At 50.1% G+C, this 13198-nt stretch overlaps 1 protein-coding gene across 1 annotated transcript in view; it reads left to right on the top strand.

The window, feature by feature from the left end:
• The window catches only part of ptprz1a (protein tyrosine phosphatase receptor type Z1a), a 45971-nt gene extending 32882 nt beyond the window's left edge, over window positions 1-13089 (top strand). Inside the window, exons 15-31 of the mRNA XM_079742599.1 lie at window positions 1855-1934; window positions 2079-2161; window positions 2440-2460; window positions 2772-2868; window positions 2977-3056; window positions 3149-3283; window positions 3546-3680; window positions 4504-4667; window positions 5937-6072; window positions 6780-6926; window positions 8337-8430; window positions 8768-8841; window positions 9199-9330; window positions 9509-9661; window positions 10553-10692; window positions 11169-11304; window positions 12173-13089. Coding sequence (XP_079598725.1) covers window positions 1855-1934; window positions 2079-2161; window positions 2440-2460; window positions 2772-2868; window positions 2977-3056; window positions 3149-3283; window positions 3546-3680; window positions 4504-4667; window positions 5937-6072; window positions 6780-6926; window positions 8337-8430; window positions 8768-8841; window positions 9199-9330; window positions 9509-9661; window positions 10553-10692; window positions 11169-11304; window positions 12173-12304 — 1939 coding nt within the window. The 3' untranslated portion in view covers window positions 12305-13089. The remainder of the gene's footprint in view (window positions 1-1854; window positions 1935-2078; window positions 2162-2439; window positions 2461-2771; window positions 2869-2976; window positions 3057-3148; window positions 3284-3545; window positions 3681-4503; window positions 4668-5936; window positions 6073-6779; window positions 6927-8336; window positions 8431-8767; window positions 8842-9198; window positions 9331-9508; window positions 9662-10552; window positions 10693-11168; window positions 11305-12172) is intronic.
• Window positions 13090-13198: the final 109 nt, after the last annotated feature.

Here is a 13198-nt window from a genome sequence, read left to right as displayed (position 1 = left end):
TTTGTATATAGTGTGTGTGTGTTTGTGTGTGTGTGTGTGTGTGTGTGTGTGTATATAGTGTGTGTATATATAGTGTTTGTGTCTGTATATATATAGTGTATGTAGTGTGTGTAAATTGTGTTTGTGTGTATGTGTGTGTGTGTGTGTATTTTTAGGTGTGTTTGGGTATAGTGTGTGTTTTTGTGTATGTGTGTGTGTTTGTGATTGGAATCCCATTTTTGCTTTCCTTTGGCCTTGAGATGTTTCTTATCCGAATTCATAGCGTGTTGAGTCGCCTCTCTGATGGAGAAGAAGAGTGTTCCTCCTCCTCCTCCTGCTCCTCCTCCCTTTGTCTCTCAGACTGTCCTCTCCTCCTCCTCCTCCTCCTCCCTTTGTCTCTCATTCCTCCACCTCCTCCCTTTGTCTCTCAGAGTGTCCTCTCCTCCTCCTCCTCCTCCTCCTCCCTTTGTCTCTCATTCCTCCACCTCCTCCCTTTGTCTCTCAGTGTCCTCTCCCGCTCACCTTCAGAACACAGCATTGTTTTTGTTTTGGCTGCCTCGCTAAGCTGGTAACGCTAAGCTGCCAGCCTCCCAGCGCCGGGCTTGGTGGGCTCAGCCTCCCAGGGATGCTTGGGCCCCCCCCCCCCCCCCCCCACCCCGGGGTCTGGGCGGGGGAAAGAACATCGCCCTGATTACAGAGGAACATGAGCGCTCGTGTAGCGCGCTGTAAGCCGGGGGTCAGAGGTCAGACCCGCTTAATCCACAACCCCCCCCCCCCCCACCTTATCCCTGCCCTCCGCAAGTCAGCAACACCCAGTCACAGCAAAACATCTGGAGCAGAGACATCTGCAGACCATAACATATCAGAAAACATCTGGAGTAGAGGCATCTACAGACAATAACATATCTGTCAACATCTGGAATAGAGACATCTTCAAACCATTACATCTCTGTTAACACAGTAAACATCTGGAGTAGAATCTATAAACATCTGTAGACCATATTAACATCTGGAGAGGTTACATCTGTAGACCCTAAAACATCTGTAGATCATATAACAACATGTAGAACAAAGATTATACAAACACGTGACAAGACAAGAAGGAAGTTGGAGTAGTGCCGATTCTACACGATCTACAGCAGAACCCACCTGGAGTTCAGTAGCTACAACACCAGCTGTAGTGTTCACCCAGAACACCACTTGCTCAAGTCACTGGGGCACTGGGGGAAGCGGCATTATGTGGCAGTAAGTTGATGTGGGGAGAGTAGTGGTTGTGAACCTGGTGTCTCTACCTGAGCCAGAAGCAGACGGGCTCCGGTGAAGACCCTTGGAGTGGAGGAGGAGCGGAGTAGACCCTCGGATTGAAGGAGGACCCTCGAAGCGGAGGAGGATTCGAGGGTCCGGCCACTGCAGGCTCGCCTCTGATCCCCTTAAAAATGTGTCGGATTAAGGCAGACATCTTTTCTTCATGTCTGAGAGAGATTACAACGTTTTCAAATGGCCCTGACGCACTCATCGCCACAATAAAAGCCCCCTGCTGTGTTTTCACCGAGCTGAGCAACCGGGACACGTGTATACGCTGGTTTAGTTGGGTCACAACACGTCTTCATCTGACATCCGTACATCGTCGTTATTCTAGAGTTTCTCAAGCGGACCTCGACCACATCATCTGTATCGAATCATTCTACTATTCTAATATTTGAATTTAGCTGAAAGATAACTGAGCTGTCTCTTTTATCCTTTGCATGACTCTAAATGGTCTAAGTTTTATTTACCCCTGTACGATCTGTATGACCTCTCTTTGACCCCTGTCTGACCTCTTTACACCCCCCTGTGTGACCCCTGTGTGACCCCTGCCTGACCCCTGTCTTCCAGGAACTGTTTCCAGACGGCCAGCTTCTACATCGAGGACAGCAGCTCTCCTCGCGTCATCGCCCAGACGGCCTTTAACACAGGCGAGTACAGGCACAGACAGACGAACGGACGGACAGACACTCACTCACTCACTCACTCACTCACTCACTTACTCACTCACTCACCGTTATTGACGTGTTGTCATGATGTTGTCATGGTCGCTGTGTTGTTGCTGTTGACGTCAGACCACGAGGCGGTCCCTGTGAAGGAGTTCGTCAGACACGTGGCCGAGATGCACCAATCACACGGCTTCTCCCGGGAGTTCGAGGTACTTGGGGTCGCTTCACCACATGGTGGAGTGGGAACACTGGGAACACTGGGAACAGTTGGAACAGTAGGAAAGACCCAGTGGGCTAGCGCTTCCACTGAAAAACCCATGTGCATGTAGAGGGGTCGCAGGTCAAAGCTCATGCCCTGTGGTGACCCTCGACCTGTAGCCAACGTCTGCTCTGCTTCTCTTTTGGTCATTTTGGTTTGCTGTGTCTGTGATGACATCATGGCTGCCTTCCTCATCATCATCATCATCATCATCATCATCATCCTCAGATCCTGAAGGAGAGCTACGAGGTGAGAGCCTCCACATTCAGCATCGTCCAAACCTAGCATGCTGCAAACTGGCATGCTCTACACCTAGCCTGCTACACATGTAGCACCCATCATGCTACACACATAGCATGCTATACACCTAGCTTGCTGCACACCTAGCATGCTTTGCACCTGCTAAAGCCTGGCTTTTTTCACACCCGTCAGCTAACATGCTTCACAACTAGTATTGGTCACTACAGCGAGCTCTTCTTCAGGGCTCTAGACTAGAAGCTGAAGCGCTGGTTATTTATGGCTCAGCCGGCGTTCAGAGCTCTTTGTGTGGTTGGGTCCAGGAGCTCCAGGCGTACTCCATGGACATCGGCATGACATCGGACAGCGCCCGGCACCCCGACAACAAGACCAAGAACCGCTACGTCAACGTGCTGGCATGTGAGTGGTTAACAGACGCCCCCCTCGGGTCTAGAACCATCCGGGGGCTTCACTGGGGACTGGGTAGGTGGAACCAGACTCATGTTGACGTTGTGGTTCCCCCTGCAGACGACCACAGCAGAGTCCGTCTGTCCACCCAGACGGACAGCGGGCAGACGGGGGATTACATCAACGCCAACTACGTGGACGTAAGGAACCGCTTCATCCTCTCAGACCAGGGGGTCTCTAGCTGGCTCTGAATCAGTTCAACCAGTTGTGTGTGTACTCTACGTGTGTGCAGGGTTTCAACCGGCCCCGGGCGTACATCGCGGCCCAGGGCCCGCTGCGCTCCAGCGTGGACGACTTCTGGAGGATGGTGTGGGAGCAGAGGACCGGTGTCATCGTCATGATCACCAACCTGATGGAGAACGGACGGGTGGGGCCACGCAGCTGCTGATAGCAGACTGACTAGCAAGCTGTGATGGCATTAACAGACCAATGTTTACAGTCCCACAGACAATTAGCTTCAATATCAAAATACTTTAAGGTGAACAAAGGAGCATGTAAACATAACGGGCAACAACCTCGAGTTCTGTAACGTGATCGATGTCCTAACTGTGGACTCATACATAGCCGTGTGACAGATCAAACCTATGAACACACTGTATTTATGTCCCCCCCTCCCACCCCCCGTTCAGAGGAAGTGTGACCAGTACTGGCCAATGGAGAGCCAGGAGGAGTACGGCGGCTTCCTGGTGACGGTGAAGAGCGTGAAGGAGCTGGCGTTCTACACCCAGAGGACCTTCACCCTCCGCAACACACGCCTCAAGAAGGTCAGCGAGCCGGCAGGGCCACGCCCCACACTACCGCATGACTCCACCCCAACAAGGACCATGCCCCCAAATACCGCATGACTCCACCTCGAGCAGGGCCATGCCCCCTAACACCGCTTGGTCCCACTCCAACGCAGGGCCACACCACCAAACACTGCATGACGCCACCCCACCAAGGGCCACGCCCGCAAACACTGCATGGTCCCACCCCAACGCAGTGCCACGCCACCAAACACTGCATGACGCCACCCCACCAAGGGCCACGCCCGCAAACACTGCTTGACGCCACCCCACCAAGGGCCACGCCCCTAAACACTGCATGGTCCCACCCCAACGCAGGGCCACGCCACCAAACACTGCATGACGCCACCCCACCAAGGGCCACGCCCCCAAACACTGCATGGTCCCACCCCAACGCAGTGCCACACCACCAAACACTGCATGACGCCACCCCACCAAGGGCCACGCCCCCAAACACTGCATGACGCCACCCCACCAAGGGCCACGCCCCCAAACACTGCATGGTCCCACCCCAACGCAGGGCCACGCCACCAAACACTGCATGACGCCACCCCACCAAGGGCCACGCCCCCAAACACCAGATGGTCCCACCCCCATACAGGGCCACGCCCCCAAACACCAGATGGTCCCAACCCACGCTTTTGCGGCCATGGCTGGTTTTAGACTTTTAGCTCACAGAATTCCCTTAACTTATTCAGTCTTTTAAAGAGGTTAAAGGTTCAACCGGTCGACGCCTCCTCTGATGTTAGTCCATCCTGGAGGCGGACTCTTCAGTGGATTCTACTTCCTGTCTCCTCCCCAGGGGTCCCAGAAGGGTCGTGGCGCAGAGCAGAGGGTGGTGCACTTCCAGTACACCCAGTGGCCGGACATGGGGGTCCCGGAGTACGCCCTGCCGCTCCTCACCTTTATACGCAGGTCCTCCCAGGCCCGGACCCCCGACATGGGGCCCGTGGTGGTGCACTGCAGGTAGGGCGAGACCAGACCGGTCTGCACCGGTCTGAGTAGAGGACCGAGCTCCAGACAGACTGGAACCTTTAGGGAAACATGATTTACAGGCTCTAATAAGCAGAGAGCTCTTAAACATTTGACTGCTGAAGGACTTGTAATTCACATTAGTGGACACCCTGTCCTGTCCTCCATGGACACCCTGACCCTGTCCAATCCCCCTTGGACAGTACGCTAGTGTACTAAAAGCGTATCAGTGACATCTGTTCAAGTGTCTTCTAAACACTCTTGTCTCACCAACCTTCACCTCATAATAAACCAAAGCCTTATTGAAAATGGAACATATACATATCCATATACATAAGACTCAGAAGGATGTTTCATAATAATTAATAACCAAAGCAAACGAGCAACAGTATGACTCAAAGTTTTCCTTGTGCTTGACATTGTATTAACAGTATTGTTTTTCCCCAAACCTCTGAGCTATCTAAGAGAAATGCAACTAAAGTAGCAATCTGCCTTCTCCATGGCTTCTGGTATTTGTCTCTCGAATTATGGAAATAAATAATTACAGCAGATGATATAACAGGCCTTTGTGCAAAACCATCAATCAAATCATAAAAAAGAACTGCTCCCTTCTCCTTAGAAATCAAAGTGCTCTCCAAGTTCTCAAACTCTTTAATAACAAAAACAGATTGCTGCCTTTTTAAATGGAGATTAGATTGAGATTTCATACAAATGTTTCCATCTATTAGACTCTCAAGGACACCTGAAGTCTGGTTGGACATTCTGCTTTTTAAATATTTTCTTTCAAAGGAGCTTCAGCATGACCCTTATTGCACCACTACCATAGAATGGTGGCCTCGACCTTAACAGACCATAGAATGGTGGCCTAATGACCTCCACCACCATAGGATGGTGCCTAATGACCTCCACCTCCCTAGGATGGTGGCCAAAGACCTCCACCACCATAAGATGGTGGCGAACGACCTCCACCTCCCTAGGATGGTGCCTAATGATCTCCCTTATCATAGGATGGTGCCTAATGACCTCCACCACCATAGGATGGTGGCGAACGACCTCCACCACCATAGGATGGTGGCCTAATGACCTCCACCACCATAGGATGGTGGCGAATGACCTCCACCTCCCTAGGATGGTGGCCAAAGACCTCCCTTATCAAAGGATGGTGCCTAATGACCCCCACCTCCATAGAATGTTGGCCAATGACCTCCACCACCATATGATGGTGCCTAATGTCCTCCTCTAAACGTTGTCTCTGGGGTCCAGTGCAGGGGTGGGCCGGACCGGGACCTACCTGGTCCTGGACAGCATGCTGCAGCAGATCCGCCAGCAGGGGACCGTCAACATCAAGGGCTTCCTGCAGCACATCCGCACCCAGAGGAACTTTCTGGTCCAGACGCAGGTCAGGACCTGTTTAAACCCGCCCCCCTCAACCCCATCAGAGGATCACATGATCTCTGTTTACGTAGAACTCGTTCATCTACAGTTCAGGAGCAGGACGTGTTCCTCTGTGTGGTCAGCAGAACGTGTTCAAAGTTCAATGTTTTTTTATTGGTCACATCCTGTTGTGTGTTCCTCTTTGTGTTCAGCAGAACGTGTTCCTGTTTGTGGTCTGCAGAACATGTTACTCTGTGTGTTCAGCAGAACATGTTCCTCTGTATGTTCAGCAGAACATTTTCCTCTGTGTGTTCAGAAGAACGTGTTCCTCTCTGTGTTCAGGAGCAGTATGTGTTCCTCCATGTGTTCCTCTCTCTGTGTTCAGGAGCAGTAAGTGTTCCTCTCTCTGTGTTCAGGAGCAGTAAGTGTTCCTCTCTCTGTGCTCAGCAGCAGTATGTGTTCCTCCATGTGTTCCTCTCTGTGTTCAGGAGCAGTAAGTGTTCCTCTCTCTGTGCTTAGCAGCAGTATGTGTTCCTCCATGTGTTCCTCTCTGTGTTCAGGAGCAGTAAGTGTTCCTCTCTCTGTGCTCAGCAGCAGTATGTGTTCCTCCATGTGTTCCTCTCAGTGTTCAGGAGCAGTATGTGTTCCTCCATGCGTTCCTCTCTCTGTGCTCAGCAGTAGTATGTGTTCCTCTGTGTGCTCAGCAGTATGTGTTCCTCTGTCTGTTCTCAGGAGCAGTATGTGTTCCTCCATGATGTTCTGGTGGAGGCCGTCCAGACCAGGGAGACGGAGGTGGGCTCCGCTCTGCTCCACCGCTACGTGGACGAGCTCCTGACCTCCGGGCCGTCTGGGAACACCAGGCTGGAGAAACAGTTTAAAGTGAGCAGTGGACCGGCTGCTGTGCTGCTGTGACAGAGATATGTACTAGTACTACAACCACTACAGAGATGTGTACTACAACTACTACAGAGATATATACTAGTACTACAGAGAGGTGTACTACTACTGAGATATGTACTAGTACTACAACCACTACAGAGATGTGTACTACAACTACTACAGAGATCTGTACTAGTACTACAGAGAGGTGTACTACTACTGAGATATGCACTAGTACTACAACCACTACAGAGATGTGTACGACAACTACTACAGAGATATGTACTAGTACTACAGAGAGGTGTACTACTACTGAGATATTTACTAGTACTACAACCACTACAGAGATGTGTACTACAACTACTACAGAGATATGTACTAATGCTTCTACAGATATATGTACTAGTATTACAGAGATCTGTACTACAACTACTACAAGATATGTACTAGTATTAGTAATACAGAGACATATGTACTACAGAGATATATGTACTACTACAGAGACATATACTAGTACTACAGAGATATATGTACTACTACAGAGATATGTATTACCACAGAGACATGTACTAGTACTAGTAATACAGAGACATATGTACTAGAGATATCTGTACTACTACAGAGATATGTACTAGTACTGCTACAGAGATGTGTACTACTACTACTACTGCAGTGATATGTACTAGTACTACTACTACAGAGATATATGTACTACTACGGAGATGTGTACTAATACTACAGAGATATATGTACTACTACAACTACTACAGAGATATGTTCTACTACAGAAATAGTACAGATGTTCTCCCTCAGTAAACTATTAAAATGTTCTAATTTGACTGAAGCACCACTAGCGCCTCCGATACATCAATAACTTATAACAAATCAAGAGCCTCTCCGCATATAGAAAATTAAAATGAAAATTACAATGGTGCGATGGAGAGGTTAAATGACAGAGGGAATATTCAGAACAGAAAGTTTACTGAACAATGATAGAAGCTGAACTCACCTCAGAGCAGATAGAAGCTGGACACACCTCAAAACAGATAGAAGCTGAACTCACCTCATAGCAGATAGAAGCTGAACTCACCTCATAGCAGATAGAAGCTGAACTCACCTCATAGCAGATAGAAGCTGAACTCACCTCATAGCAGATAGAAGCTGAACTCACCTCATAGCAGATAGAAGCTGAACTCACCTCATAGCAGATAGAAGCTGAACTCATCTCAAAGCATATAGAAGCTGAACTCACCTCAAAGCAGATAGAAGCTGAACTCACCCGCTCCTCAGAGCTGAACTAACCCGCTCAGACGGGGGGGGGGGGGGCCTCACTGCTGCTGAGATGGCCCTCGGCCCTCGGTGCGGCGAGGTTGCTGGTTCTGATCCTCAGTGTCTCCTCCGTCTCCTCAGCTCATCTCCCTGCCCGGAGGCCAACACGGGGACTTCTCTGCCGCCATGAGGGAATCGAACCGCAGCAAGAACCGGCCGTCCTCTGTGATCCCTGGTGAGACACTCAGTAGTAAAGTAAAGGTTAATGAGACACTAAGTGATAAAGTAAGGGTTAGTGTATGAGAGACTAAGTGATAAAGTAAGGGTTAGTGTATGAGAGACTAAGGGTAAGGGTTAATGTATGAGAGACTAAGGGTAAGGGTTAGTGTATGAGAGACTAAGGGTAAGGGTTAATGTATGAGAGACTAAGTGATAAAGTAAGGGTTAGTGTATGAGAGACTAAGGGTAAGGGTTAGTGGTGAGAGAGGGGGCAGGTCACAGGCCATGGTGTGATTCTAGGATTGTGGATCTATACGATCTATCATAGAAGCTAACCCTCTGATGTGTTCCAGTGGAGAGCTCTCGCGTGCGTCTCTCCACGAGCTCAGAGGACGCCTCGGACTACATCAACGCCTCTTTCATCACAGTAAGAACCTTCAACAAACTCATAAAACACAGACATTTAAGTTTGCAACCATAATGCTGGCTAACCGCTGTGCATCCATTTAAAACTAGCGTGCTTGCTAAGCTGCATATATATTAAACTAGCATGTTACACTAGCACGCTAACCAGAATGTTTAACTAGCATGTCAAAGTCACATTCTAACCAGCCTGTTAAACTAGCATGCTAACCAACCACTTGGTTAGCATGCTAACCAAGCCAACATGTTAACCTAGTGTGCTAGCCAGCCTGTTCACCCGTCCTGCCGTCCTGTGGTCCTGTTCACCCGATCTGCCGTCCTGTGGTCCTGTTCACCCGATCTGCCATCCTGCCGTCCTCAGGGCCACCGGCGCTGCAGGGAGTTCCTTGTGACCCAGCGGCCGCTGCCCTCCACGATCCTGGACTTCTGGACGATGGTCTGGGACCAGGGGGTCCAGACCATCGTCTCTCTGCCCCATGGCGACCACAACACCGTGAGTTTCGCCACGGAGAATCAGTCTTACTAACCAGTTTGGGTTCAGACTGAATGAGACTAGATTAATGATGACTACAGACTAGTGTTGCACAGTGTATTCTCCTTAACCCCCCCCCTGTCCACCGCTGGAGGGGGTCAGGAGGGCCAATCAGCAGCTGACGCTTCCTTCCCTGCAGGAGGAGGAGGCAGAGCCCTGTGCGTTCTGGCCCAAGAAGCAACAGCCAATCAGCTGCGAGCGCTTCACTGTGACTCAGCGCGGCGAGAACACGATGTGTCTGTCCGGCGAGGAGAACCTCGTCATCCAGGAGCTGCTGCTGCAGGCCGCCCAGGTGACCAGGCCTAGGGTCCGGGGGTCCACTCCAAAGGTCTGGAGATCCAGTCCAACGAGCAGGGTCTGGGGTTCCATCCCCAGGGTCTGGGTTTCCATCCAAGGGTCTGGGTTCAATCCCAGTACCAGGGTCTGGGGTTCCATCCCAGTACCAGGGTCTGGGTTCCATCCCAGTCCCAGGGTCTGGGGTTCCATCCCTGTATCAGGGTCTGGGGTTCCATCCCAGTGTGTTGCCTCCATCCCAGTACCAGGGTCTGGGTTCCATCCCTGTACCAGTGTCTGGGCTTAAATCCTAGGGTGTTGCCTCCATCCCAGTCCCAGGGTCTGGGGTTCCATCTAGGGCTGGGCGATATGGGCCAAAGCCATAAAAAAGTCTTATCTCGATGTTTTCAAGGAGGGTCCATCAAGGAGGGTTTCCATCCCAGGGTCTGGGGTTCCAGTACCAGGGTCTAGGGTTCCAGTACCAGGGTCTGGGGTACCATCCCAGAACCAGGTTCTGGGGTTCCAGTACCAGGGTCTGGTGTCCAGTACCAGGGTCTGGGGTACCATCCCAGTAACAGGGTCTGGGGTACCATCCCAAAAACGGGGTCGGGTTTCCATTCCGAGGGTCTGGGTTCCATCCCATTACCAGGGTCTGCGTTCCATCCCAGTACCAGGGTCTGGGTTCCATCCCAGTACCAGGGTCTGCGTTCCATCCCAGTACCAGGGTCTGGGTTCCATCCCAGTACCAGGGTCTGGGTCTGGACCAGCACTTCCGTCTCAGATGTGGGGGTCAGGGAGAGTCGGGTTCAATATAAAAATATAACTCTCTATATTGTTGATGTACTTAATAAATGTGTGGTCCTTGTGGTCCTGTTCCTGGTCCTGATCCTGGTCCTAATCCTGGTCTCAGGATGACTTTGTCCTGGAGGTGAAGCTGTTCCGGACCCCCTGCTGGCCGGACCCTGAGCGCCCCCCCAGCAGCACCCTGGAGCTGGTCCACCTGGTCCGGGAGGCGAGGGCCGGGGACGGGCCCATGCTGGTCCAGGACCTGTAAGACCAGTACTGCTACACACCTTAAAGGACCTTTACATTAACAGCTGGTCCCGGTCCAGTAAGACCAGTACTGCTACACTCAACTTAAAGGAGCTTTATATTAACAGCTGGTCCAGGCCCAGTAAGACCAGTACTGCTACACTCACCTTAACCCATTTGTACCGGCTGCTGCGCGGCGCAATATTGTATCTACTAGATACAATGTTGCGCCCCGCAGCAGCCGGTACAAATGGGTTAAAGGACCTTTACACACTGGTCCCGGACCAGTAAGACCAGCACTGCTACACACCTTAAAGGACCTTTACATTAACACGCTGGTCCCGGACCAGTAAGACCAGTACACCTACAAACATGGTTTATTAACCCAAAAGGACCTTTAAGGTCCACTAACCTTAAAAGACCTTGACATTTACGTACAGCTTTGTTTTCGGTGGTTTCCACTGTAACGATGGGGTGTGGTCTCCGTCTGGCAGGACGGGGGGCGTGGCCGCTGGGACCTTCTGCGCCCTCATCTCATTGGTGGATCAGCTGGAGGGGGAGGAGTCTGTGGACGTGTTCCAGACAGTCCGTATGACCAACCTGATGAGACCTGGGACCTTCACTCAGCCTGTAAGACTATTGATGACCTATTGATTATCATCTATTGATGAGCTATTGATTATAATCTATTGATGACCTACTGATTATCACCATTGATGAGCTACTGATTATCACCTACTGATGAGCTACTGATTACCACCTATTCATGAGCTATTGATTATCCTCTAGTGATTATCATCTATTGATGAGCGATTTATTATCACCTTTTGATGAGCTATTGATTATCATCTATTGACTATCCTCTATCCTCTATCTAATCCAATGTCTTCAAATACAACCAATACGGAACACATTGTGAGTCATTAATGAATGTCATGGTGAAGATGTCAGTAATCCATCATCTCAGACACATGGCCTGAATCCAGCCAATCACAGCCCACTGTTCGGTAAACACAGGAACAGCAGAAGATAGATCTGGAACAACATGTTTACATGTGGATGTTCTCCGAGTCCTTCATCACCTCGGTCTCTTCCTGACTGCCCAGTACTACTACACTTACAACTAGGAAATACTACTACACAATACTAATGCACAATTCTACTAGGAAATACTACTACACTGTACTATGAGGAAATACTACCAGTAGATAGAAGTGACTATTATTAGCAAATAGTACTTCTAGATAATAGTACTAGTAAAGAGTAATAAATGTAGTATGTAGTTCTAGTAAATGGTAGTAAATGTTTTAACTAGTACTAGTAAGTAGTAATACATTCAGTAACTAGTACTAGTAAATAGTAGCCAATGTCGTAAATAGTACTAGTAACCGGTAGTTAATGTAGTAACTAGTAGTAGTTAATGGTAGTAAATGTATTAACTAGTACTGGTAATTGGTAGTCACTCTGTTTAACGGTGGGGTCCTGGGTCGGGTTTCAGGACCAGGTCCAGCTCCTGTACCGCACCCTGCTGAGTCTGGTCGGGTCCCAGCAGGACCAGAAGCTCCTTGACTCCTCCCACACCGCAAGCCCCGCCTCCACGACCGCAGAGAGCCTGGAGTCCTTGGTGTGAACATCCAATCAGAAGCCAGGAATCCATCGTCAGCCATCCCCTCCTCCCACCACCTCCCCTGCCCCTTGCCGTCAATCAACAGGCCCCATCTCCCGGACTGGTCTAGAACCTAGACCTCACTGGGACCACCAGGTCTGGTCTAGACCCTAGGTCCTGATGGGACCACCTGGTCTAGACCCTAGGTCCTGCTGGGACCACCTGGTCTAGACCCTAGGTCCTGCTGGGTCTGGTCTAGACCCTAGGTCCTGCTGGGACCACCTGGTCTAGACCCTAGGTCCTGCTGGGTCTGGTCTAGACCCTAGGTCCTGCTGGGACCACCTGGTTTAGACCCTAGGTCCTGCTGGGTCTGATCTAGACCCTAGGTCCTGCTGGGTCTGAGGGGTCTACTGGACGTTGTTGACAGGTTGGACTTGTTATTGTGCCTTGTTGTTTTTTTGTACTTCTCCTCTTCGGTTGGTCCAGATGTAATAGGACTGTAGACTAACTCATGCTAACCAGCGGCTCGTTAACTAACCGCTCTTAAACTCTATTTATCGGCCACACGCCAAATGGGTAAAAGGGAATCTTTTGTAGACATTTGAATCCAGGCGGGCACTGAACCCACGAGACCACGCTAATGTACAGAATAATCTAGAACTCAATGGACCAAATCTCTATTTATACCGCTAGATTTTATATTGGACTATTTTCTAGGGATTTAAACGTATACCATTAAATTCTAATTATGTAGTAGTATGTTGTTTTTTATAATAAACTGTGCTAAATATTATGGGTACTGACCCCAAACTGTAGATAGAGAACTAAGAAATAAACATCTTGGAACCAGACTCTTTGTGGCCTTGCTTTGTTTGGGGAGGTGAGGGGTCAAGGGGGGAGGTCAGGGTGGAGGTCTAG

The sequence above is a fragment of the Pollachius pollachius genome, assembly GCF_949987615.1.
Source record: "Pollachius pollachius genome assembly, chromosome: 9".
Lineage (NCBI taxonomy): Eukaryota > Metazoa > Chordata > Actinopteri > Gadiformes > Gadidae > Pollachius > Pollachius pollachius.
The sequence above is the reverse complement of the archived record's forward strand: the minus strand, read 5'-3'. Positions and strand labels throughout refer to the sequence as shown.